General features: G+C 47.1%; 1 protein-coding gene across 2 annotated transcripts in view; it reads right to left on the reverse strand.

The window, feature by feature from the left end:
• Positions 1 to 27,007, reverse strand: part of rev1 (REV1 DNA directed polymerase) — a 232,101-nt gene that overhangs the window by 74,959 nt on the left and 130,135 nt on the right. For both annotated transcript variants that reach the window (XM_072476592.1, XM_072476593.1), the window contains 2 exons: positions 25,251 to 25,423; positions 5,164 to 5,266 (listed from right to left, as the gene is read on the reverse strand). In XM_072476592.1, coding sequence (XP_072332693.1) covers positions 5,164 to 5,266; positions 25,251 to 25,423 — 276 coding nt within the window. The remainder of the gene's footprint in view (positions 1 to 5,163; positions 5,267 to 25,250; positions 25,424 to 27,007) is intronic.

The following is a 27,007-nucleotide window of genomic DNA, read 5'->3' on the forward strand; positions in this document are numbered from 1 at the left end:
AAGGAGATTTACCAGGATGCTGCCTAGATTGGAGGGGTAGGTCTTATGAGGAAAGGTTGAGGAAGCTAGGGCTTTTCTCATTGGAGCGAAGGAGGATGAGAGATGACTTAATTGAAGTGTATAAGATGATGAGAGGGATAGATAGAGTGGACATTCAGCGACTTTTTCCTCGGGTGGATGTAGCTGTTTCAAGAGGGCATAACTATAAGGTTCATGGTGGAAGATATAGGAGGGATGTCAGAGGTAGGTTCTTTACTCAGAGTGGTTGGGGCATGGAATGCACTCCCAGCTATGGTAGTGGAGTCGGACACTTTAGGAACTTTCAAGCGGTTATTGGATAGGCATATGGAGTGCACTAGAATGATTGGGAGTAGGTTGATTTTATCTTAGCTTCAGACTAGTTTGGCACAACATCGTAGACTGAAAGGGCCTGTACTGTGCTGTATGTTCTATGCTCTTTTCTTCCCTCGAGCTTCCTGTGCCTTCGGAGGATCAACGACTGGCCCTTAATGTTCCCATCTCTAGAAGTGAAGTGGCTGTGGCCATTTGGGAGCTTCAGCCGGACGAAACCTCTTGGCCAGATGGTTATGGGTGCATTTTATAGCAAGTTTAAGGACCTGTTAATAGAGCCATTGGTTGGTAAGTGCAGTCATTCCTTCAAAGCAGATTTGTTACTACCAACGCTTCGGAAGGCAAATATCTTTCTGATTTTGAAGGTAGGCAAAGAACTGGAGGAGTGTGCCTCCTACAGGCCAATCTCACTTTTGAATGTTGATTTGAAATTGTTGTCTAAGGCTTTGGCAAAACGATTAGATGGAATTCTTCCGATGATCATTTGGAAGGATCAGACAGGGTTCATAAAAGGTTGGTTTTCCAGTAATGTCAGAAGGTTGCTGAATGTGATCCAAGCTTTTCAGAAATGGCCATGGGTTGGTGATCACCTTGGACGCAGAGAAAGCCTTTGACGACTGGAGTGGAATTATCTAATTTACACACTACGAAGATTTGGGTTGGGTGAGGATTAAATAATCCTCATTAAATAATAATCTTTCTTGTCACAAGTAGGCTTACATTAGCACTGCAATAAAGTTACTGTGAAAAATGGATTCAGGTGATGTATCATCAGCCTTTGGTGGCAGTGCTAACGAATGGCTTCAGATCGGAGAACTTCCATTAATGTATGAAAGTTGCTGAATGTGATCCAAGCTTTTCAGAAATGGCCATTGGATGGATTGGTGATCCATCCAAGAGAGGGACCAGGCAAGGCTGCCCCCTGTCCGTCTTGTTATTTGTGCTGGCCATAGGGCCACTGGAGAAGGCTATAAGGCAGGACCCCTTGATATGGGGGCTGAGCTGTGGGGAAAAGCAGCATAAGATCACGCTTTATGTTGCCGTGTGTTGCTGTTTTGAGGCCACATGTTTCAGTCCCCGCTATTATTGACGTGGTGGATAGATTTAGCAAGTTCTCTGGTTATAAGATTAATTTTACAAATTTGGCCACCATGCTGGTGGGAGAGTTGAGGGGTAGACCTCTCCCCCCCCGCCCCCCCCTTGCCAATTTTCCCTTCAGGTGGTCCTTGTTGGGATTTGCTTATCTGGGTGTTGCAATTATCTCCTCTTTCAAACTATTATATTCGGCCAATGTCCCTCGATTGATAGGTGGGATTGACACGGTTTCATGACTGGGTAGGATTGCCTTGGTTAAGATGTCCTGCAAAGATTGCTTTGTCCCTTGCACATGTTGCCAATCTTGTTGTCTGCTAGAACCTCAAGAGTTTTTTTTTTAAAAAAGGAGATTAATAGGATGATTAGTTTGTTTATTTGCAATCAGAAGAAGCCTTGTCTAAAGTTCGCCAAGCTGCAGCTCCCACGTTCCATGTTTTATTTTGGGGGGTGGGAGGGGGAGATGCGGATGTCCCAAATATTAGATTATACCAATTAGCATCTCACTGTAGCTGTATAAGGGATTGGCTCGATATTGAAGCAGGCCAGTTGGTTTACCCTTTGCAGGATTTGTTGTTTTATGGGGACTTAAGGTCAGGTTCCGGTGGATGTGAAATTCCTTTTATTATCGATACTCTTTGAGCGTGGAGACTGGTTCGTTAACTAGAAGGTAGATCTAAACTGACTTCTGCTCTCTCTCCCATCTAGGGCAGCCTGGACTTTACACCAGGTCTCATCTAGACCATGGATTTGATACTTTGCAGTTTTGTGAAAACAACTTGGCAACTAATTTCAATGAAGAGACATGGAGTAGTATATGGGATAATGCCAGTAAAACTTATAGTATGTAACAGAATGAAGGAGACTCAGTTCAAGATACTGTACCGTTTGCACATCACGCAATTTGAAACACAGGTTTGATCCTGCTATATCCCCATGTGCCTAAAGTGCCTTAGAGTAGAAGGTGATTATATACAGTGTGTGGCTGCCTCATGGCGCCGAGGACCTGGGTTCAAAAGAACAAAGAACAAAGAAAAGTACAGCACAGGAACAGGCCCTTCGGCCCTCGCCGACCATGCTGCCCGACTAACCTACAATCTTCTACACTTCCTGGGTCCATATCCCTCTATTCCCATCCTATTCATGTATTTGTCGAGATGCCCCTTAAATGTCACTATCGTCCCTGCTTCCACCACCTCCTGCGGCAGCGAGTTCCAGGCACCCACTACCCTCGGTGTAAAAAACCTGCCTCGTACATCTACTCTAAACCTTGCCTCTCACACCTTGAACCTATGCCCCCTAGTAATTGAGCCCTCTACCCTGGGGAAAAGCCCGACCCCGGGTTGATCCCGGCCCCGGGTCACTGTCTATGCTGTGTATGGACCTGTGTTAAGATTCAACCCTATTGGTTTGGTGTTGTTCAGGAGCTGGAGAGATTAATTGACAGAGCCATAGAATTTGATCCTTTGTTCCTTATTCTTGGTCTTCAAGATAGGAGAATTATTGACGTTAAGCCTGCATAACATCCTAACTTGTGTAAAACAGTGTGTAAAAACATCCTCTGCCTCTGGATCAGTGACAAATATCGTTCAATTCAAAACTGGCATAAATTAATCATAGAGTGTATTCCTATGGAATCCCTGACGTCTGTGCTCCATTCTGAGTCTGATACATTCTGTAAAGTGTGGTGACCCTATCTTAAATCTTGTCTGGCCTACACCTGCAAGGTTTCCCATTATCTCGTTATACATAAAGATGTGTGGCCTGATATATTATCCTATTATATTTATATGGCCTTATCCTATCTCTCCCCTCATTTTCGAAATGATCTGAATTTTTGTTGCGTTATTTGTAAAAAATTATAAAACTCTTATAAAAATATATGTAAAAAACAGCTACATGAAAAGCACAAGTAGAAATAGGAAATAAGTTAATGGCCTAATAAAACTGGATAACTTGGACTTATGGACAGCATGTGAACTGTGAGCCACAGCCAAGTTTTCAATGTAGTGCATTTTCAGCAGAGAACTTGAATAAAAGTGATGTTAAGTTTAAACATGCATTAAACATACTGCATTCAGTATACATTAAATATTACACATTTAGAATATTGCACTCTTTCCTGAAAATCAGTGCAACATATTGATTTGTAAGCAATAATACCGATAAAGTATAAAAACAGAATATGCTGGAAAAACTCAGGAGGTCAAGCAGCATCTGTGGAGAGAGAAACAGAATTGTCGACGAGTCCAAAAGGACATTGGAACTTGAGCATTTCCAGTTTTTATTTTGGAGTTCTAACATCAACAGGTTTTTGCTTTTATTACTATGGTGATAATAAATGGTCGAGTAGATAATTCATGAGGGGAGGCAGTCGCAGTAGTATTGTCACCTGATTGGTAATTCAGACACCCAGGCAAGAACTGGGGACTTAGGTCAAATCCCGCCATGGCAGATGGTGAAAATTTGAATTCAATATAAATCTGGAATTAAAAGTCTAATGATAACCATGAAACCATTGTTTATTGTCGAAAATCCCATCAGGTTCACTAATGAAATCTGTTCTCCTTACAAGTGACTCCAGATCCACAGAAATGTGGTTGACTCTCAAATGCCATTCTGAAATGGAGGGCAGTTAGGGACAAAATCATAATGTACTGGACAATTTCAGCAGGTCTAACAGAATCTGTGGACAGAGAAGGGAACTAACGTTTTGAGTCTGGATGGCACTCTGACAAAGAGTCACCCAGACTCAAAACGAAAGCTCCCTTCGCTCTCCACAGATTCTGAAAGATCTGCTGAGATTATCCAGTATTTTCTGTCATTGCAAGATCATATTGGGTGGCAGTGCCCAAGTATATCACCTCGACTAGAATATATGAAGGTGCTTTGCATATAAATATTTAAAACAAATTAAATATTAATGGTCACCTATTTTGCAGTTCATGATAAACCAGATCTTGTGCAAGGAGGTTGGAGTTCGAGATAAATATACAATGTCACTGAAAGAATTTATCAATATGTATCAAAGATAGTGAAACTGCTGGTTGACAAAGAAAGACATTTCTCTCACTCATAGCCTATACAAATAAATCTGCACATAAATCTATTGTAGTTAAATAATTGAGCACTTAAAATATTACTTAATATAAAATCAGAATCATAGAATGATAGCACAGTAAGAGGCCATTCAGCCCATTGTGCCAGTTCTGGTTCTTTGGTAGACCTACCCAATTAGTTCCACTCCCCTATCCTTTCACCGTAGCTTGGCATTTTTTTTCCTTCAAGCATAATTTCCTTTTTAAAAGTTACAGTTGAACCTGCACCATGCTTGCAGGCAGTGCATTCCAGATCATAACTCGCTATGTAAATAAAAAATTCTTCATGCTGCCTGTTTCCCTTGCCAATCACCTCTAATCACTGTCATCTGGCTAGCAATCCTTCTACCAGTGGAAACATTTTCTTAATAACTTTGTAAGCATAAACTTTAGAAACGGCAACTGCAAAATGCGTGACCATAACACTGATCTTTTAACATGGATTCTGGGATTCTGTTATCGGGCTCCCAAATCTTATGCAGTTAAATCAACTTTTCACAATCCAGCAGCACAAGTGGAGACTCCACTGAAAAATATGAAAGTTAAGATTTTGCTTTTATAGCAATGCCATTCAATTGTTTAAACAGTGGTGCCCAATTTTAAACAAAAAATTCAAACTCACCCCTCTCATATCTGTCACATTCAGCTTCATCAAATGGAACATGTGTAGTACTTCTCTGCTAATTACTTTTGCACTGCCTGTTGGGTGGTCCAACGTTACACTTCTGCATAATTCAAATTCGGAATTGTTGTTAGGATTAAAAACCTAAAACAGGCAACACACATTTTGGCTTCTGACAAAAGTCTATACCAATGTTATTCAAAATATGAAAACCAACTTTAAAATCCATTCCCTCAGATTTCTATGCTTAATATAACATAATGAAGCAAGAATGAAATTAAAAAGATTGTAAAGCGTTTTATTTTGGATACCTGTAAAGCGTTTTATTTTGGATACCAAGGTTTTTGAATCGTTAAAAGCCATAGATTCTCACAATGCTTGAGGTCTAATCACAAAAATGATCTTGTGTATTTTTGATCATTATGGAAAACAACTTTGAAATAAATTCTGATTTCCAAAAAATGTTTTAAAAAGATAATTAAGTCAAAATCTTTCACTGCTATAAGCAGGAGTCTTTGCACCTTATTTTCACAATTTCTTTTGCATTCGTCGCTAGCTATGCCAATATTTATTGCCCATCTCTAATTATCTTTGGAAGGTAATGTTGAGCTGTTTCTTGAATCGCTGAAGTCAAAGAGCTGCTAGGAAGGGAGTTCCAGAATTTTGACCCAGCGACAGTGCCAGGCGATATATTTTCAAGTCAGGATGGTATGTGACTTGGAGGGGAACTTGCAGGTGATGATGACCCCATGCATCTTCTGCCCATGTCCTTCTAGGTGGTAGAGGTGGGTTTGGAAGGAGCTGTCACAGGAGCATTGGTGAGTTGCTGTTGTGCATCTTGCAGATGGTACACACATGGATATTGTTGGAGCTGCACTTATCCAGGTGCATGGAGTGTGTTTCATCACACTCCTGACCTTATAAAAAATATTCATTGGATGTGCTAGGCCAGCTTTTATTGCCCATCCCTAATTGCCCTCGAGAAGGTGGTAGCGAACTGCCTTCTTGAACTGCTGCAGTCCATGTGGTGTAGGTACACTCAGTGGTGTTAGGGAGGGAGTTTCAGATTTTTGACCCAGCGACAGTGAAGGAGCGGCGATATATTTCCAGGTCAGGATGGTGAGTCGCTTGGAGGGGAACTTACAGTTGATGGTGTTCACATTTGTCTGCTGCTCTTGTCCTTCTAGATGGTAGTGGTGGTGGATTTGGAAGGTGCTGTCTTAAGGAGTCATAGTGAGTTCCTGCAGTGCATGTTATAGTTGGTACACACTGCGTTGTGGATGGGTACCAATTAAGTAGGTTCTTTTGTTTTGGTAGGTGTCAAGCTTCTGGAGTGTTGTTAGAGCTGCACTCATCCAAGCAAGTGAAGAGTATTCCATCACACTTTTTACTTGAGGCTTGGAGATGATAGACTGTCTTGGGGAGCAAGGGGGGGGGGGGGGGGGCGGGCAGGCAGGTAGTGAGTTAGCCACTGTATTTATATGGCGTATGACGCATCTTTAATGCATTGTCTCTGCAGTTAGTTTTTCAGTGCTCCAAGGCAGAGTTGAATAACCTGATGCATCTGGTTGCGACATAAAAAGCCATAATTTATACTTTAAAATAAACAAAATGAATGTGATCATTCAAAAACTTAACACACATCAACAATACACAGAATTTGAAGAGGGAATTTGATGGAATGCAATCTCATTTTGTTACATTTATCATCATTTTTTTCCATACCCAGTTTGCTTTGTTAGATTTTCTCCCAAAACAGTTTGCATCTTCTTGTCCACCTCCCCGCCCACAAAATTTGTTCCACAAGCAAGAAAGAAAATTATTCGGGTAACTTGGTGTACACTTGTAAATAACTTGAAATGTGTATCTTCTATACATAAACAATTAAACAAGGTTTGAAGTTCGATTTAAATTTCAAAATTCGATAACAAGCGAAAATGAGACCAGGGATCCCAATGAGTGATTAACTTGAACCTCATGCTGCAAACAAAGGCAGCAAGCAAATTACATACTGCATGTTAATTTACATGACTGTAGCATGCAGCCATTGCTAAATGTACTGTTGAGTGGCTGATCATTAAAGCAGGGGGTCCAAATTGTGAAAAGATTAGCTAGAACTTGTACTAGCCTAAGTACTTGAAGTCATTCTGCACCTCAAAAAGAGAGGTGCATTTTGGTTGGAGCAGGCACTGGTCATTCTATAATTGAATGTGACACGGAGAAGTCACAAGAATGGCACAACATGACAGAGAATGGGCTCCATGATATTCTAATATTGCAATGGGGGTTTTGAAGTGGCACAGTAGCACAGTGGTTAGTACTGTTGCTTCACAGAACCAGGGTCTCAGGTTCAACTCCAGGCTTGGGTTACTGTCTGTGCGGAGTCTGCACGTTCTCTCCGTGTCTGTGTGGGTTTCCTCCGGGTGCTCCGGTTTTGTCCCACAAGACGTGCTGTTAGGTAATTTGGACATTTTGAATTCTTCCTCAGTATACCCGAACAGACGCCGGAGTGTGGCGACAAGGGGATTTTCACAGTAACTTCATTGCAGTGTTAATGTAAGCCTATTTGTGACAATAATAAAGAGTATTATTGCTGCAGGAAGAGGAGAGATGTCATTCATACACAAGAAGCCAGGATGCCCTCCTGACAAACTTTATGAAGGCAGTGGGTCCAGATGGCCTTGGTGGCCAATGCTAGGCGTCTATGCCCGAGAACCTAAATGCAATGTGACAAGAAATTCAGTGGCCTTCAATGAGAGGTCAAGGTTAGTGAATGCAGCTGCACATGCCACATCCAATCAACTGCACCTCTAGCACAATACCTTCCCCCATTACTCACCTACCAACAACTTCAAGCAATTATGATTCATACCTCACTTCAATACCTTCACCTCGCCGTCAAACACAGCATTTTCTGCAAGCTCCACAACCACATCTCAGTTTGCACACACTGTCAGCCATGACAGCCACATCACCCAAACTTTTGCACCACACTTACTGACACACTTTCTGCTCTCTTGCAAGACAGTGTGGTGCACAACTGGAGGCAGCAACACCAAACTGCTTGGAGACAGGAATAACTGCACTTCCTTATCCCCTTTAAGACAATCACACCTGGAGTACTCTGTCCAGTTTTGGATTGCTTACTCAAGGAAGGATATTCTTATATTGTAAGCAGCTCAGAGAAAGTTCACTTGGCTAATTCCTGGAATGAAAGGGTTGTCTTATGAAGAAAGGTTCAGCAGGTTGAACCTAAACTCATTGGAATTTGAATAACGAAATGTGATTTTATCAAAATATATAATTCTGAGGGAACTTGACAGGCTGGGTGCTGAGAGGATGTTTTCTCTTGTGGGGAAATCTAGAACCAAAGGGCACAGTTTAAAAGTAAGGGGTCCTCCCCATTTAAGACAGAGATGAAGAGGATTTTTTTCTGAAGGTTTTCTGAGATTATTTTCTATGTAGAGCAGTGGAGGCTGGGTCATTGAATAGATTCAAAGCTGAGTTAGACAGATTTTTGATTGACAAGGGAGTTAAAGGTTATGAGGAACAGTCAAGAAAGTGGAATGAAGGTCACAATCAAATCAGCCACAATCTTATTGAATAGAGGAGCAAGGTTGACAGGCCCTTTCCTGCTATTTCTTATGATCTTATGAGATAGTGTTTGCCAACATTGGAGTAGCCATGGGGGAAGGTCATGGCCAATGTTCATATCAAATCCTCACACATATTCCACTTGCCCCTTGTCCTACAATCTCTTCTGATTCACAAGCTGCTGATAGTGTAAACATGCAGAGAAGTCTGACACATTGTTCCTTGTGGTTCAGGAAAGAGAAAAAAAATCCATCACCTTATTCCAGCAGATTGTCCTGCTCTGTGTTGCTTCTGATCATTTCCCCTGTCATGCATGTAGGCCAAGGGGACTGTATATAACTACAGGTGTCTGGAAGTGACTTCTGCAGAATCTATGGAGTCAGGGCAAAGTCTTACAGCATGTGTCACACCACTAACTGTGGAATCCAGCAACTTTAAACAACTCCAATCACTTCTATGATTGCAAAGAGCAGTAGAAATCAATCAACACCTAACCTGAGGTATTCATGAACTCCTTAAATATTGCTGTTTGGAGTGTGGGACTCTTTCTGCTAAACACATGTTCAGCTGCACATTTTGGTGGACCAGAGGACCAAGCGGGCTTTGTTAAGGGTAGACAACTAACTGGAAACATCAGATGCCAGCTGAATGTGATACCGAAACCATCCGGGGAGAGAACCAGAGGTGATCGTCTCCCTGGATGCAGAAAAGGCCTTCGACAGACTCAAATGGGACTACCTCATCGAGGTACTGGAGCGGTTTGGGCTAGGGACGGGGCTCGTCTCATGGGTGAAACTCCTGTACGACGCCCTCAAGGCAAGCGTTCGGACCAACACCACCAGCTCTGAATACTTCCAGTTGCACAGAGTTACCAGGCAGGGATGCCCGCTCCTGCTCGCCTTAGCAATTGAGCCCCTGGAGATTGCCCTGCGAGACGCAAGAAGCTGGAAGGGCATTGAAGAGGAGGCAAAGAGCAGATTGTCTCACTCTAGGCGGATGATCTTCTCCTCTACATCTCGGACCCGCAGAGCGGCAAGAAAGAAATCATGAAGCCTCTGGAAGAGCTCAGGGCCTTCTTGGGTTACAAACTCAACCTGTGCAAAAGTGAGGTTTTCCCGGTGAACCCAAACAGAGCTCTCCCATTTAAAATAGCCCGAAATAAATTCTGCTACCTGGGATCCAGATAGCCTACGACTGGACTCGGATCCACAAGTGGAACCTGACCAATCTGGCGGAGGAAATGAAAAAAGACCTGCAGAGTTGGGATGCACTCTCGAGTGGGAAGGCTGCGGACGATCAAGATGAACGTACTGCCAAGGTTCCTCTTCCTGTTTAGATCCATACTGATCTTCATCCCCAAGATCTCTTCCCAAATAATAGACAAAATGATTATGGCATTTGGTGTGTGTGATTGGGTGGGGGGGGGGGGCAAGACTCCAAAAATCCTTAAGACAACACTGCAGCGACGAAGAAGAATGGGTGGCCTGGCCTTCCTGAACTTGCAACACTATCACTGGTCAGCCACAGCCGACAGAGTGAAGGGATGGGTAAGGGAACCAAACATGCAATGGGTGAGGATGGAGGAGTCGTCCTGCATGGGAACGACCCTCCGATCCCGCGTCACGCCAGCGCTCACAACCACGCCGGCAAAACACACACCCAGCCCAGTGGTAGGAGCAACACTATGAACCTGGAACCAGATGAGACAACACTTTGGTTTAACCGAGGTGCCCATGGCCCCATCTGTGGCAACCACAGGTTCCAACCAGTCACGCTAGATGCCACCTTTAAGAGGTGGAAACAGAATGGGGAAAGCTAGCGATCAGGGACTTTTACATAGGGGACAGATTTGCGACCTTAGAAGAGCTGATGGAGGGACTTGAACTACCAAACGGACAGGAACTCCGACATTTACAAGTCAAAACCTTTCTCCGCAAGGAGACAGGTTACCCCAGAACAGGGTTTTTCAAACTCAGGGTCGTGACCTGCGGGTGCGGGTGGGTGTCACGAGGATTGTGGAGCGATCGCTTGTGGTGTTCCCGATCGCGGGAAGAAATTCCCAACTGCCACAACCAGCTTTTCAGAATGCGTTGCGGTGTTTGAGGGGGTGGGCAGCGTGAGGCTGGGCTGTGTGCTGGTCACCACGTGCAGAGCGGTGGGGGAGGGGGGGGGGTGGAGAGAAAGACAGTGGCTGATGGCTGTCCATGTGGACGCAATGCTAACAGTGGTGGCCCCAGCTTGGAGCTCCGCTCTATTGCTCATCCTTTACGCGCTGCTCGGATCGTCCCCAGCCACAGATCGGTAGTATGCAACCAGCGGCTCCATGGTCAATCTGTTCAACGACCGGCACAACGTCCATTTGCACTCCCACAACTCTAAGTACTGGTCGGGAAGTGGTCTGTGACTAGGGTGGATACAGTGAGAGGAAACCAGGCCAGGTTTGTCGGAATACTGATTAACCAAGGCCAGTCAATAGGGCTGACATGTGTGAACACGGAAGAAACCTACAGTCATCACTTTGTGTCGACACTCTCTGGAAAGCAGGAAGTAAGGGCTTTTGGTGAGAATGGAGCAGAAGGTGACTTTGATGTTTGGATAGTGTAATGCAGTGGAACCAGTAAGAAATAGTGTGACATTGTGTCTGCTTGACAAGTTACTTCATCTCCCTTAAAGTCGGAGTTTGTAAAGTAAAAACAAGATTGTACTTTGTTCTGTAATTGGTTAAATTTGTAAAGAAATGGGAATATAGTTAAAACAAAGTTTGTGTAAATGTAAGGATGCACATGTTCAACTGAAGTAGTTTTAAATTTTAGCAGTAAAAAGTCATAAATTTGGAAAAACTAGGACTTAGAAATAAAGTTTCAAAGTAAAAAAATGAATGCCGGCCACGACCAGCCTTTAAATATGAACGATGAGTCTTTCTGCCAAATGCAGCGGCAGAGGGAAGGTCACGCATCCAGCACATCAATGCTTTGGGTGCAAAATTATAGAGGCGAGATTCCTCCATTTTGTACTTCCAGCAAGCAAGCAAGAGGAGTGTGCGGAGAACTGAAGATGGGTCATTTTGTAATAAGGTAGAGAGGGCCAGAGATACAAACAGACCAGGATCTCAACTAAATCTACTGGAAAAGCTTCTCAGGAGAGTCCACGGTAGGACAAGGCAGTGCTGGTGTGTGCTGTATCCCGAGCTCCAGGGCCTCTGGTGGACAAACAATTAAGAAGAAACTGAAATCAAGAACAAAGCAGTATAAAGATGATTTCTTGAGGTATGGCTTTAATTATGCCAATGCAAATCAGGATGCAAAGCCCATGTGTGTTATATGCAGGGAAGTACTGTCAAAGGGCAGCACGGTAGCATTGTGGATAGCACAAATGCTTCACAGCTCCAGGGTCCCAGGTTCGATTCCGGCTTGGGTCACTGTCTGTGCGGAGTCTGCACATCCTCCCCGTGTGTGCGTGGGTTTCCTCCGGGTGCTCCGGTTTCCTCCCACAGTCCAAAGATGTGCGGGTTAGGTGGATTGGCCATGCTAAATTGCCCATAGTGTCCAAAATTGCCCTTAGTGTAGGGTGGGGTTACTGGGTTATGGGGATAGGGTGGAGGTGTGGATCTTGGGTAGGGTGCTCTTTCCAAGAGTCGGTGCAGACTCGATGGGCCGAATGGCCTCCTTCTGCATTGTAAATTCTATGAAATGAAGTTTAAAACCCTCAAATCTTCAAAGGCATTTGAAGACGAAGCATGGAGAGTTCAAACACAAACCTCTTGATTTTTTTCAAAGCATGCAGCAAGAACATACATCGTCAGCTGAAGTCCTTAGCAGAAATGTAACATTGAATGACAAAGCAAGAGAGATTGTGAGGACCAAGCAGGCCCATCTGCCGCATTAAAAGTAAGCAATAATGGTGTCTCACGAACCTCGGCCAGCATGGGTCCCGAAGGTCTGCTGGTTGGCAAAAGTGGGTCCCGGGGAAAAAAGTTTGGAAAACACTGCCCTCGAGCCCCAATATTGGAGTAGCTACTGGACGCGGACAGTATGAAAAAAGGGAACTGCGGGGATAGAAACGGACGGGGATAGAAAGGTGCAATCACCACTGGACGGAACAAGGCAGAAATGGGAGGAAAAATTAGGGACGGAAGTAGGGTGGGGGAGGGGGGCAACGGGGGAGAGACACAAGTAAACACCAGGGAGAGACTGACAAGTGGGTACGAGGCCCCCCCCAAACAAATCTAAGAGCAAAACAAACTACAAACAAACCATCTGCGGTGAAGAAAAGGGCCTAAGATAGGGCCAGTAACAGTAGAAAAGGGGAGGGGGATGTGGGAGGGTGAAGAGGGATTGGCAAAAAGGAACAGCATGTTTCTGTCGTTTAAGATAATCATTGCCTGCTACTTGTATGGCATGAATGTTACTTGCCATTTATCAGCCCAAGCCTGAACACTGTCCATATTTAGCAAGACCTGGACAATGATTACTTCAGGATCTGAGGAGTCGTGAATGGTTCAGAATATTGCAACTATCAGCGAACATTTCCACTGCTGACCTTATGACAGAGGGAAGGTCTTTGATGAACAGCTGAAGATCACTGTGCCAAGGACACAACCCTGAAGAACACTAGCTGCAATTTCCTGGGACTGAGATGTTCGATCGCTAACCTGCACAACCATCTTCCTTTATGCTAGGTATTTGGAGAATTTTCCCCTATTTCCATTGACTTACGTTTAGCTGGGACTCCTTGAAGCCACACTCAGTCAGTGCTGCCTTGAAGTCAAGGACATTCACTTTCACCTCATCTTTGGGGTTCAACACTTTTGTACATGTGTGGATCAAGGCTGAAATGAGGTCTGGAGTGGAGTGGCGCTGACGGAACCAAAACTGAGCATCAGTGAGCAGGTTATTGTTAAGTGTTGCTTGATAATACTGTTTGTGGCACTTTCCATCAATTTTCTGATGATCAAGTGTTGATTTATGGGCAGTAATTGGTCAGATTGGATTTGCTGTTTTTTGTGGACAGGACATACCCGGACAATTTTCCACAGCGCCAGGCAGACGTCAATGTTGTTAACTGTATTGGAACAGCTTGGCTAGGGGCGCAATAGGTTCTGGAGCAGTCTTCAGTACTTTGTTGGAATGTTGTCAGGTACCATAGACTTTACAGAATCCAGTGCCTTAAGCCATTTCTTGATAACATGTGGAGTGAATTGAATTGACTGAAGAATGGCATCTGTGGTGCTGGGACTTTAGAAGGTCGCGATGGATCATCCATTCAGCACTTCTGGTTGAAGATAGCTGTAAATGCGTCAGCCTTGCATTTTGCACTGATGTACTACACATCATTGAGGATGGGGATATTTGTGGAGCCTCCTCCGCCTCCAGTTAACTGTCCTCCATCAGGGCGGCACGGTGGTGCAGTGGTTAGCACTGCTGCCTACGGCCCCGGGTCACTGTCCATGTGAAATCTGCACATTCTCCCCGTGTCTGCGTGGGTTTCACCCCCACAACCCCAAAATGTGCAGGTTAGGCGGATTGGCCACGCTAAATTGCCCATTAATTAGAAAAAAAATAATTGGGTACTCTAAATTTTTTAAAAAAAACTGTCCTCCATCATCCATGATTGGATGTGGCAGGACTGCAGAGCTGATTCATTGGTTGCGAGATTGCTTAGTCCTGTCAATCACATGATGCTTTTGTTGTTTGGCAGTCCTGTGTTGAAGTTTCAGTTGTTTGTCACTTCATTTTATGTATGCCTGATGCTGTCCCTGGTATCCCCTCCTGCACTCTTCATTGAACGAGGGTTGATCCCCCAGTTTAGTGCTAATGGTATGGAGGGGGATATGATGGACCATGAGGTTACAGATTGTGGCTATATAGTATACTTTAGGGACATAGAGTTTTACATCAAAGAAAAAGGCTTTTCGGCCCATCACGTCTGCGCCAGTCATTAAGCATCTATCTATTCTAATCACATCTTCCAACACTTGGTCCGTGGCCCTTTATGCTTATGGCGTTTCAAGTACTCATCTAAATGTTCTTAAATGTTGAGCATTCTCGCCTCTACCACCCTTTAAGCAGTGAGTTACAGATTCCCACCACCCTCTGGGTAAAAACGTTTATCCTCAAATCCCCGAAAGCTATGCCCCCTGATTATCCCCCCCTCAACTAATGGGAGAATGTTCTTCTTAGCTACCCTATCTACGTCCTTCATAAATTTGTACACCTCAATCAGATCCCCCCTCAGCTTTCTCCATTCTAAGGAGCACAACCCCAGCCTAACCAGCCTCTCTTCATAGCTGAACCTCTTCAGCCCAGACAACATCCCGGCGAATCTCCTTTGCACCCTTTCTAGTGCAATCGCATCCATCTGGGCGACCAGAACTGCACACCTAACTGTGGCCAAACAAGCGTTTTATACAGTTCGATCATAATCTTCCCACTCATATATTCTATTCCTTAGCTAATAAAGTAAATTATTCCATACGCCTTCTTAACCACCGTTATTATCTGTCCTGTTGCCTTCAGGGATCTATGGCCTTGCACCCAAAGATTTCTATGGTCCTCTGGACTTCCTAGCATCCTCCCTTGCCTTGTTAGACCTCCCAAAATGCATAACCTCAAACTTTTCAGGGTTAAATTCCATTTGCCACTGTTCTGCCAATCTGACCAGCCCGTCTATATCGTCCTGTAATCAAAGGTTTTCCTCCTTGCTATTAACCCAACATCAAATTTCATGTCATCCGTGAGCTTACTGATCATATCACCGAGATTCTCACCTAGACCATTAGAGTACACTACAAACAGCAAGGGACCAAGCACCAATCCCTGCAGGCTTCCCTGCTGGACACGGGCTTCCAGTCATAAAAACAACCTTTTTATTTTTTTCTAAATAATTTTTATTGAGGTTTTCACAAAATATCAACAACAAAATGAAAAAGGAACCCAATAGAATTAAATACAGAACAAAATAAAACAACCCCGGTGCCCCCCTCCCCCTATACATAAATAATAAATTAACACCCCGAATTAACACAAAGCAAACATAGCAAATTTATACACCCCCTCAGATCACCCAGTGTAAACAAACAAAAATGAAATAGACCCCCCCCATTGCTCCTGCTGACCATTGTCTACGTTCTGCCATGAAGTCCAAGAACGGTTGCCACCGCCTGAAGAACCCTTGTACCGATCCCCTTAAGGTGAATTTCATCCTCTCCAACTTAATAAACCCCGCCATATCGTTGATCCAGGATTCCACGCTTGGGGGCCTCGCATCCTTCCACTGAAGAAGAATCCTTCGCCGGGCTACCAGGGACGCAAAGGCCAGAATACCGGCCTCTTTCGCCTCCTGCACTCCCGGCTCCCCTGCAACCCCAAATATTGCGAGCCCCCAGCCCAGTTTGACCCTGGATCCTACCACCCCCCGACACCGTCCTCGCCACGCCCTTCCAAAATTCCTCCAGCGCTGGGCATGCCCAGAACATATGGGTGTGATTTGCTGGGCTCCCTGAGCACCTAACACACCTGTCCTCACCCCAAAGAACCGGCTCATCCTTGTCCCGGTCATGTGTGCCCTGTGCAGCACCTTAAACTGTATGAGGCTGTACTGTGCGTGGCAGCAGCCGCGTGAATTCCACCACTTGCCACCTGGCAAACGCCCTTACCTGTAAATACCTAAAGATGTTCCCCGGGGGGGAGCCCATACTTCTCCTCCAGCTCACCCAGGCTCGCGAACTTCCCATCCACAAACAGGTCCCCCAACCTTCTTATCCCTTGCCCTGTGCCACCCCAAAAACCCTCCATCCATTCTCCCTGGGACAAACCGGTGGTTCCCCCGTATTAGGGTCCACACCGAGGCCCCCACTTCCCCCCGTGCCGCCTCCACTGCCCCCAGATTTTGAGGGTAGCCGCCACCACGGGCTCGTGGTATACCTCATTGGAGAGAGCGGCAGCGGCGCCGTTGCCAGCGCCTCCAGACTCGTACCCTCACAAGACGCCATCTCCAGCCTCTTCCTTGCAGCCCCCTCCCCCTCCATCACCCACTTGCGCACCATCGCCACACTGGCGGCCCAGTGGTACCCAGAGATTGGGCAGTGCCAGCCCCCCCCCATCCCTACTCCACTCCAGGAACACCCTTCTCACCCTCTGAGTCCCTCGCGCCCACACAAACTCCGTTATGCTCCTGTTGACCCGCCTAAAGAAGGCCTTCGGGATAAGAATGGGGAGGCACTGGAACAAGAACAAAAACCTTGGGAGCACCGTCATCTTAACTGACTGCACCCTACCCGCCAGGGACAGCGGCAACGCATCCCACCTCTTGAACTCCTCCTCCATTTGCTCCACTAGCCTCGCGAAATTAAGTCTATGCAGGGCCCCCCAGCTCCTGGTCACCTGGACCCCCAAATACCTGAAGCTCCTCTCCGCCCTTTCTAGTGGGAGCTCGCCAATCCGCATCTCCTGGTCCCCTGGGTGAACCACAAACAACTCGCTCTTCGCCATGTTGAGCTTGTACCCTGAGAAATCCCTGAACTCCCTGAGGATCCTCATTACGTCCGGCATTCACCCTACCGGGTCCGCCACATACAGCAGCAAAGTCGTCCGCATAGAGCAACACCCTATGCTCCTCCCCATCCCGCACCAAACCCCTCCAGTTCCTCGACTCCCTCAGTGCCATAGCCAGGGGTTCAATCGCCAGTGCGAAGAGCAGGGGGGACAGGGGACACCCCTGCCTTGTCCCTCGATGCAAGCAAAAGTACTCAGACCTCCTCTTGTTCGTGGCCACACTCGCCATCGGGACCTCGTACAACAGCCTAACCCACCTGACAAACCCCTCCCAAAACCCAAACCTCTTCAGCACCCCCCACAAGTACCCACACACTCTACCCTATCGAAGGCCTTCTCAGCGTCCATCGCCACCACTATCTCCGCCTCCCCCTCCCTCGCCGGCATCATAATAACGTTCAGGAGCCTCCGCACATTCGCGTTCAACTGCCTCCCCTTCACGAACCCCGTCTGGTCTTTGTGGATCACCTGCGACACACAATCCTCAATTCTCGTGGCTAAGACCTTCGCCAGCACCTTGGCATCTACGTTTAACAACAAAATCGGCCTGTAAGATCCACACTGCAGGGGATCCTCGTCCCGCTTCAGGATCAATGAGATCAGTGCCCGGGACATCGTTGGGGGCAAAGCCCCCCCTCACTTGCCTCATTGAAGGTTCTAACTAGCAACGGGCCCAACAGGTCCATATTTTTTGTAGAATTCGACCGGGAAACCGTCCGGCCCCGGTGCCTTCCCCGCCTGCATGCTCCCTATCCCTTTGGCCAGCTCCCCCAGCGCCCAATCGGGGCCCCCAATCCCGCCACCAGTCCCTCCTCCACCTTCGGAAACCTCAATTGGCCCAGAAAGCAGCCCATCCCTCCCTCCTCCAGTGGGGGCTCGGACCGATACAGTTCCTCATAAAAGTCCCTGAAAACCCCATTGATGCCAACCCCACTCAGCACCACTCCCTCCCCTATCCTTAACTCCCCCCGATCTCCCTAGCTGTGTCCCGCTTCCGAAGCTGATGCGCCAACATCCAACTTGCCTTTTTCCCATACTCGTAAATCGCCCCCTGGGCCTTCCTGCACTGCTTCCTGGTGGTCAACAGGTCGAATTCGGCCTGGAGGCTACGCCTCTCCCTCAACAATCCCTCCTCAGGCACCTCCGCATACCTCCTGTCTACCCTCACCATCTCCCCCACCAGCCTCTCCCTCTGCTCTCCCCTCTCCTTGTGGGCCCTAATGGAGATCAGCTCTCCCCTAACCACCGCCTTCAGCGCCTCCCATACCATCCCCACTGGACCTCCCCGTTATCGTTGGCCTCCAGGTATCTCTCTATGCTTCCTCGGACCCGCTCACTCACCTCCTCGTCCGTCAACAGCCCCACCTCCAAGCGCCACAACGGGCTCTGGTCCCTCTCCTCCCCCAGCTCCGAAATGGCTATCGGCGAGTACTCGGTATCCTCTACTCCCGCTATCAGCGCCCAACGCATAATAAAAAAGTCGATTCCAGAATAAGCCTTATGAACATGCGAGAAGAATGCAAATTCCCGAGCCCCCGGCCTTGCAAATCTCCAAGGGTCCACCCCCCCCAATCTGGTCCATAAACCCCCTCTGCACTTTAGCCGCCGCCGGCTTCCTACCCGTCCTAGACCTGGAGCGATCCAGTGCCAGATACAACACCGTGTTAAAGTCCACCCCCCCATTATCAGGCCCCCCACTTCCAGGTCCGGGATCCGACCCAACATGCGCCGCATTAAACCCGCATCGTCCCAGTTCGGGGCGTACACGTTGACCAGCACCACCCTCTCCCCTTGCAGCTTACCACTTACCATAACGTACCTGCCGCCATTGTCTGTCACAATGCTCGACGCCTCGAACGACACCCTGTTTCCCACCAAGATCGCCACCCCCCGATTTTTGGCATCCAGCCCCGAATGAAACACCTGACCTACCCACCCCTTCCTCAATCTTACCTGGTCTGCCACCTTCAGGTGTGTCTCCTGGAGCATGACCACATCCGCCTTCAGCCCCTTCAGGTGCGCGAACACCCGGGCCCGCTTACATTCCAGGTTATCAGCCGGATCAGGGGGCTACCCGCCCCCCTCCTCCGCCGACTAGCCATAACCCCTCCCCGGCCAGCCACGCGCCTGCACCCCATGCCCGGCCCGTTCCCACGCCGGCAGACCCCCGTTCCAACCCCCTCTACTCGTTCCAGCTCCCCCTTGACCATACCAGCAGCAACCCGGTCTCTCCCCCCCCCCGCCCCCAAAGCTAGGACCCCTCCTAGCTGCTTTGCTCCCCCCATTGCACTCCCGCAAGTCAGCTGACTCCTGCTGACCCAGGCCACTCCCGCGTCTCCCTCGACTCCTCCCATCGTGGGACATACCCTCCTCCTCCATATTACCCATCAGCAGGCTCTCCGCCTCCCCCTTCCATCCCAAGTGCGGGAAACAACCCTTGCTTCCCATGCTGGGCAGCACGGTAGCATTGTGGATAGTACAATCGCTTCACAGCTCCAGGGTCCCAGGTTCGATTCCGGCCTGGGTCACTATCTGCGCGGAGTCTGCACATCCTCCCCGTGTCTGCGTGGGTTTCCTCCGGGTGCTCCGGTTTCCTCCCACAGTCCAAAGATGTGCAGGTTAGGTGGATTTGCCATGATAAATTGCCCTTAGTGTCCAAAATTGCCCTTAGTGTTGGGTGGGGTTACTGGGTTATGGGGATAGGGTGGAGGTGTGGATCTTGGGTAGAGTGCTCTTTCCAAGAGCCGGTGCAGACTCGATGGGCCGAATGGCCTCCTTCTGCACTGTAAATTCTATGATTCCCCGCCCGGCCCCGCCCCCTCCAGCGCGGGAAAAAGCCCGCGCTTTCCACCTGCCCGGCCCCGCCACCTCTGACGCAGCTCCTTTTACAGGCCCAGTCCCCTCACCCCCGACTCGGGCCTCCCCCTCCCCCGCGGGGCCCCATCCCCCCTACCGGCCACCCACCCCTACTCCATTTACTTACCCCCCTCCAAGAGCCCACCCAACAGACACAACCAAAACAGTGCCCAACCCACCCTAACCACCCACACCGAACCAAAAAGAAACAAGAGCAAAGAACCCCCCCTCAAAATGTAACACACCAACAGCAATCCCCGACCACCCATCCCGACCCTCAGCTTGCGTCCAGCTTCTCGGCTTGAACAAAGGCCCACGCCTCCTCCGGGGACTCAAAATAATGGTGCACAGTTGCACCGGCTGCAGCATGCTAAACACCACCCCCTTCCTGTGCAGCGCCGCCTTCGCCCGGTTGTACCCGGCGCTCTTCTTCGCCACCTCCGCACTCCAGTCCTGATATATTCTTGGCCCATCTGAGCACGCACTCCTGATCAGCGAACCGATGAAACCGCACCAGCACCGCCTGCGGCGGCTCGTTAGCCTTGGGCCTCTATGGGCCACTTCCAGCTCCAGGGGCCCCTGGAAGGACCCCGCTCCATCAGCAAGTTTAACATGGTGACCACATAGGCCCCCACGTCCGACCCCTCCAGCCCCTCCGGGAGGCCCAGGATCCGCAAATTCTTCCGCCTCGACCGATTCTCCAAATCCTCGAACCGTTCCTGCCATTTCTTGTGGAGCGCCTCCACCTTTACCGCAAGGTCTAAGATCTCGTCCTAGTCAGGGTCCGATCTTTTGTCGGACCTCGAGGATCGCCACCCCCTGGGCCGTCTGGGTCTCCAGCAGCTTGTCGATAGAAGCCTTCATCGGCTCCAGCAGGTCCGCTTTGAGCTCTCTGAAGCAGCGCTGGATAGCCTCCTGCTGCTCCTGCGCCCACTGCATCCACGCTGCCTCGTCCCCGCCCGCCGCCATCTTGCTCTTCTTCCCTCGCACTTTCTTTGGGTTCACCACCACTTTTTTTAGTCGCCCCGCTCCTGGTCCAAGCCATACACTGTCGGGGGAATATTGCAATCTTCTTCCCACACCGGGAAATGTCGAAAAAATGCCGTTGGGGGCCCTGAAAAGAGCCCAAAAGTCCGTTCCAAGCGGGAGCTGCTGAACGTGCGACTTAGCTCTGCATAACCACAACCGGAAGTCATAAAAACAACCTTTGACCTGCCACTAAGCCAATTTTAGATCCAATTTACCAAATTTCCCTGGATCACCATGGGCTCTTACCTTCTTGATCAGTCTCCCATACTTGACTTTGTCAAACGTCTTACTGTAGACTACATTAACTGCACTGCGCTCATCTACATTAACTACACTGCCCTCATCTTGCCCTGAAAGCAGTGAAGTCTGGATCATTGAACTTATTCAAGGCCAAGTTAGATTTCTGAAAAGCAAGTTAAAGCAAGCATTATGGGGGACAGATAGGAAAATGGAGTTGAGACCATAATCAAATGAGCCATGAGCTTATCGAATGGAGAAGCAAAATTAAAGGGCCAATGGCCTACTTAATAGCTGCTCCCGCGTCCTCTGTTCTTAATACTCCAAGGGCAGTATACCACTATGTTGCCATTTCTGGTTGGTTGGACGGGACACAAGATGCGGTGGTGATTGGGACATAATCCTATTCATCAAATCATATCTTACACACAATGTCAAACTGTTGCTGGACTGTGGGACAGCTCTCCCAATTTTGGCACAAGCTCCCAGAGATTAATAAAGAGGACTTTGCAGGGTTAGATATGCTGTTGTCGTTTCCAGTGACTAGGTTGATGGCAGGTGATGTGTCCAATTTTCTTCTTTGGCTTTGTAGTGGTTTAATACAACTGAGTTGCTCACGAGGGCATTTAAGAGTCAATACATTGCTGGGAGTCTGGAGTCACATGTAGTCCAGATAAGGTGAGGACAGCCGACAGGCATTAGTAAACCAAATTAGCTTTTACAACAATCAATGATGGTTTCATGGTTACCATTATCGAGACTGGTGTTTAATTCCAGAATGTTTGTAATTGATTTGAAACTGTTCCCAGAGCATTAACCTGGGCCTTTGGATTACTCATCCAGTCTCATTACCAATATGCCACGGTCTCCCTATTTGAAAAATAGAGATTCAAACTTCTAACGTCTCCTTTCCCTGAGGGCTTGAAGGCGATGCAGTCTGCTGCAAGTTTTACTCTAAATACACCTACAATATCGTATCACCCCATATCTTCTAAAGTCCTGGAAATATAATTCTAGTCTGTTCACTCTTGCCTCATAATTTAATCCTTGGTTTCATTCTGGTAAATCTATGTGGCACTTTCTCCAAGGCCAATACATTCTTCCAAAGAGGTGGTGTCCAGAACTGAATAAATGGTACTCCGGGCATGACCTGCCCAGGGCTTTGCATAGATCTAGCTTCTAGTTCCTTACAGCTCATCCTTTAGATTCTGAAAAAAACGCATCCTATTCCGAACTCTTGATTATTTTCTGTATCCACACTTAAAATAGGAATAGCTACACCAGTTAAATTGGCATAAGAAAACATCAGTCATCAGTTCACTCATCTTGTCAAATTGTTACAGATTAGGGTAGAATCATAGAATACTTAGTGCAGTAGGAGGCCATTTGGCCCATCATGTTTTCACAGACCCTCTGAAAGAGCACCTTTTCACCTGTGGGGACTTACCTGTCCAAACAAAGCCCAAAATAATTTTGTTGATCCTTTTAAAAAAGGACCGTGTGATGAAAATCAGGTGGCATTGGAATACAAATAGAAATCTCGGCAATATCGTCATCTTAACTGACTGCACCCTCCCCGCCAGTGACAGCGGGAGCACATCCCATCTCCGAAACTCGCCCCTCATTGCTCAACCAGCCGGGACAAGTTCAACTTGTGTAACCGGCCCCAGTCGCACGCCACTTGTATCCCCAGATATCAAAACTTGTCTCCCACTAACCTGAACGGTAACTCCCCCAGTTGGCCCTCCTGACCTCTTGCCTGGACTACAAACATCTCACTCTTCGTCATATTCAATTTGTATCCCGAAAACCGGCTGAATTCTCCCAGAATCGCCACAATCTCCCTCATCCCTGCCCCTGGATCTGCTTCATATAGGAGTAAGTCACCCGCATACAGCAATACCCTATGCTCCACCGCCCCCCCAACCAACCCTTTCCAGCCCCTAGAAGCTCTCAGAGCAATTGCCAGCGGCTCTATGGCTAATGCAAACAGCAGTGGGGAGAGGGGACATCACTATGTTGTCCCCCGGTGCAGCCTAAAATAGTCCGAGGTCGTCTTATTCGTCCTTACACTGGCTTCCGGGGCCTGGTACAACAGCCTGACCCAGTCGATGGGCAGCACCCCTCTATCCATTGCCTCGTAAAAACCTTAACCAGCAACAGCCCTAGTATCCCCGAAAATTTCTTGTAAAACTCCACTGGGAACCCGTCTGGCCCCAGAGCTTTACCCGACTGCATCGCCTTCAAGCCCTCAGATATTTCTTCGGCCCTAATCGGAGACCGCAACGCGCCCACCAGCTCCCTACCCATCCTTGGGAAAGTCACCCCGTCCAGAAAACGTTTCATCTCCTCGGGCCCCGTGGGGGGGGGGTCCGAGCGATAGAGTCCGCTATAAAAGTCCCTCCGAAAGAGCACCTTAAGCAGGCTCGCGCTCAATCCCTGCAACCCCATAGACCCCACCTAACCCGCATAATCCTGGACACTATGGGGAAATTTAGCATGGCCAATCCACCTAACCTGCACATCTTTGCACTGTGTAAGGAAACCGGAGCACCCGTAAGAAACCCAGGGAGACACGGGGAGAATGTGCAAACTCCACACGGCCACCCAAGGCCAGAATTGAACCCGGGTCACTGCCACAGTGAGGCAGCAGTGCTATCCACTGTACCACCCTGCTGCCCCTGCTGTCACAATATGATTCCAAAATATATCTAAACTTCTGGCAGAATACAGAAAGTTCTCATGATTTTTTTCAATTAGCCCTCAACTCAGTAGGAACACATTTGAATGATAGCCTCAAGCGACACTTTGTTGAAACTAGAATTTTCAGAAGTTTTAAGGTCCTCGCACATCATTGAAACACATCTGAGAAATTTGCGTATTTTTCATCCACCACTTACATTTTCTACACCAAACCATTTTTTAAAATTATAAATTTTGCATATCCAATTCTTTTTTTTTTTCCAAATTAAGGGGCAATTTGGCATGGCCAAATCAACTATCCTGAACACCTTTTTGCGTTGTGAGGGTGAGACCCATGCAGACTTGGGGAGAATGTGAAAACTCCACACGGACAGTGACCCGGGAAGGGAATCGAACCCGGTCCTCAGTGGCGTGGTGACTAATCACTGCGCCACCATGCCGCCCCACACAAACCATTTTTGAGATGGTCTTTGGGGAGCTTTATAGGAGCTGCACTGATTCACCGTTCTTGTTTTTCTGACATTTTCAGGGGCAGTAAATCATCTTAAATCCCTACATCCAACAGGCAACACAATATGAGATTGGAATTCATTACATATGGAATTGCAGGTCTTGAAAAAGTTCCATTAAGCTGCTTTTATTTAAATATTCTCACATTGCAATCAGGGAAGTTTGCAGCAAGGAATATGATGATTTGAGCTCTCTCCACACAATAATCCCTTACATATACTTTTTAAAATCTTTAATTCCAACCTACATCATTCTGTGTCCATAATTATACAGCGTACTTTGGCTTGATAGTTGTGAGCAAGTCAGAATCAGAGGAGAACTGATGATTGACCGAGCAAAATGACAGGGTATGCTGACCCTCATCCAGTTTAATTGTTATGAACAGCAGAAATAGTTATTCTAATGACTGACAGGTTTAACAGCAAACAGAATAATTCAAGACTCATTTAACTTTACAGTCTGCATAAATTTCAATCTTCAAGTAAACTGCTGGATTAATTTTGAATTTACAGTAGCTTATCTTTAAATTTAACTTTATGATGCCTATCTAATCAGCATTTCATAATGGATCTAGTTTTAGAAATTACCCTATGTAATTCACCATACCTGGTGACATTGTCACAGATTCCATGTCCACCAAACTTAGCCGGTTCTGTAGGTGCACCAGCTTTTCTCATCATTACTTTAAGAGTTAGACGCTTCCCTTTCATTCCAGACATTTCTAGTCGTCGCTGGATCTCCTCTGCAAGGTTGAGAAGAAACACCTCAGCCTCTTTAGTCTGAAAGAGGGAAAGACATGAAGAATATTACCATTCAAACTTTTTGTACACAAAATTTACTTGCACATCACAAGCAGAAGCAAAGTTTACAACATGTACTCACTTGTTCATGACTTCAAGCCTATAACTTGTCAAGAATATTTGATTAAGGTTGCAAGCATATGTAAAAATTGTATGACATACCTACTGTATATTGTTATGAAACCTTGCTTCAAAATGTAATTTGAGTTACATGGAAAACAACAGTCGACAATTACAATATTGAACATATTTTACATTTTCTGGTTTATATAGGGGTTTCCCCTTTCCATTTTTTAGACTTCCTGTTATGTTGAAATTCATTTCTTTCATTAATGTCTCAAGCTGGCTACAGGCTTACCAGCATCAGTGGAGAGAGAAGCAGAATGAAAATTTCAGGTCAACAATCTGTAACTTTAACCCAAATCTTTTTTTATTATTGATTCATTCATGGGGTGTGGGCATCACTGGTAAAGCCAGCATTATTGCAGATCCTTAATTGTCCTCGAGAATGTGCTGATGAGTTGCCTTCTGGAACTACTGCAGTACATGTCGTGTTGGCACATCAACATTGCCATTCCACAGGAAGTTCCAGGATTTAAAAAAAATAAATTTAGAGCACCCAATTCTCCCCCCCCCTCCCCCAATAGGCAATTTAGCATGGCCAATTCATCCTCCCTGTACATCTTTGGGTTGTGGGGGTGAGACCTACGCAGTAAGGGGAGAATGTGCAAAACCACACGGACAGTGACCCGGGGCCAGGATCGAACCTGCATCCTCAGCGCCATAAGTCAGCAGTGCTAACCACTGCGCCACCGTGCTGCCCGAGTTCCAGGACTTTGATCAAGTGATGATAAAGGAACAGCGATATATTTCCAAATCAGAATTGAGATACTTGGGGGGAAACACACACGTGATGCTGTCACCATGCATCTGTAAGGCCTTGTGTTTCTGGGTGGTAGAGGCCCAACCTTCCGAAAGTGTTATTGAAGAAATTGGGACGGGTTGCTGCACCATCTCACAGATGGTACTCATTGTTGCCACTATGGGCCAGAATGTGAATATTTAAAGTGGTGGATAGCATGCCAATCAGCTGACTGTTTTGTTTTAGATAATGTCAAGCTTCAAGTGTTGTTGGAGCTGTACTCACCACAGAAAGCCCATCCCAAGTTGACCTTCAGAAGGTGGTGGTGACTTGCCTTCTTGAACCGCTGCAGTCTTGAGGTGTAGGTACACCCATTGTGCTTTTAGAGAGGGAGTTCCAGGATGTTGCCCCTGCGACAGTGATGGAGTGCCGATATATTTCCAAGTCAGGTGGTCAGTGACTTGGAGGGGAACCTCCAGTGGTGGGGTTCCCAAGTATCTGCTGCTCTTGTCCTTTTAGATGGTAGTAGCCATGGGTTTGGAAGCTGCTGTCTAAGGAACCTTGGAGTTACTGCAGTGCATCTTGTAGATGGTTCACACGGCTGCCACTGTTCGGTGGTGGAGGGTTTGAATGTTTGTGGAAGGGGGAGCAATCAAGCGGATGCTTTGTCCTGTATGGTGTTGAGCTTCTTGAGTGTTGTT

Source organism: Scyliorhinus torazame, chromosome 15 (assembly GCF_047496885.1).
Source record: "Scyliorhinus torazame isolate Kashiwa2021f chromosome 15, sScyTor2.1, whole genome shotgun sequence".
Classification (NCBI taxonomy): Eukaryota; Metazoa; Chordata; class Chondrichthyes; order Carcharhiniformes; family Scyliorhinidae; genus Scyliorhinus; species Scyliorhinus torazame.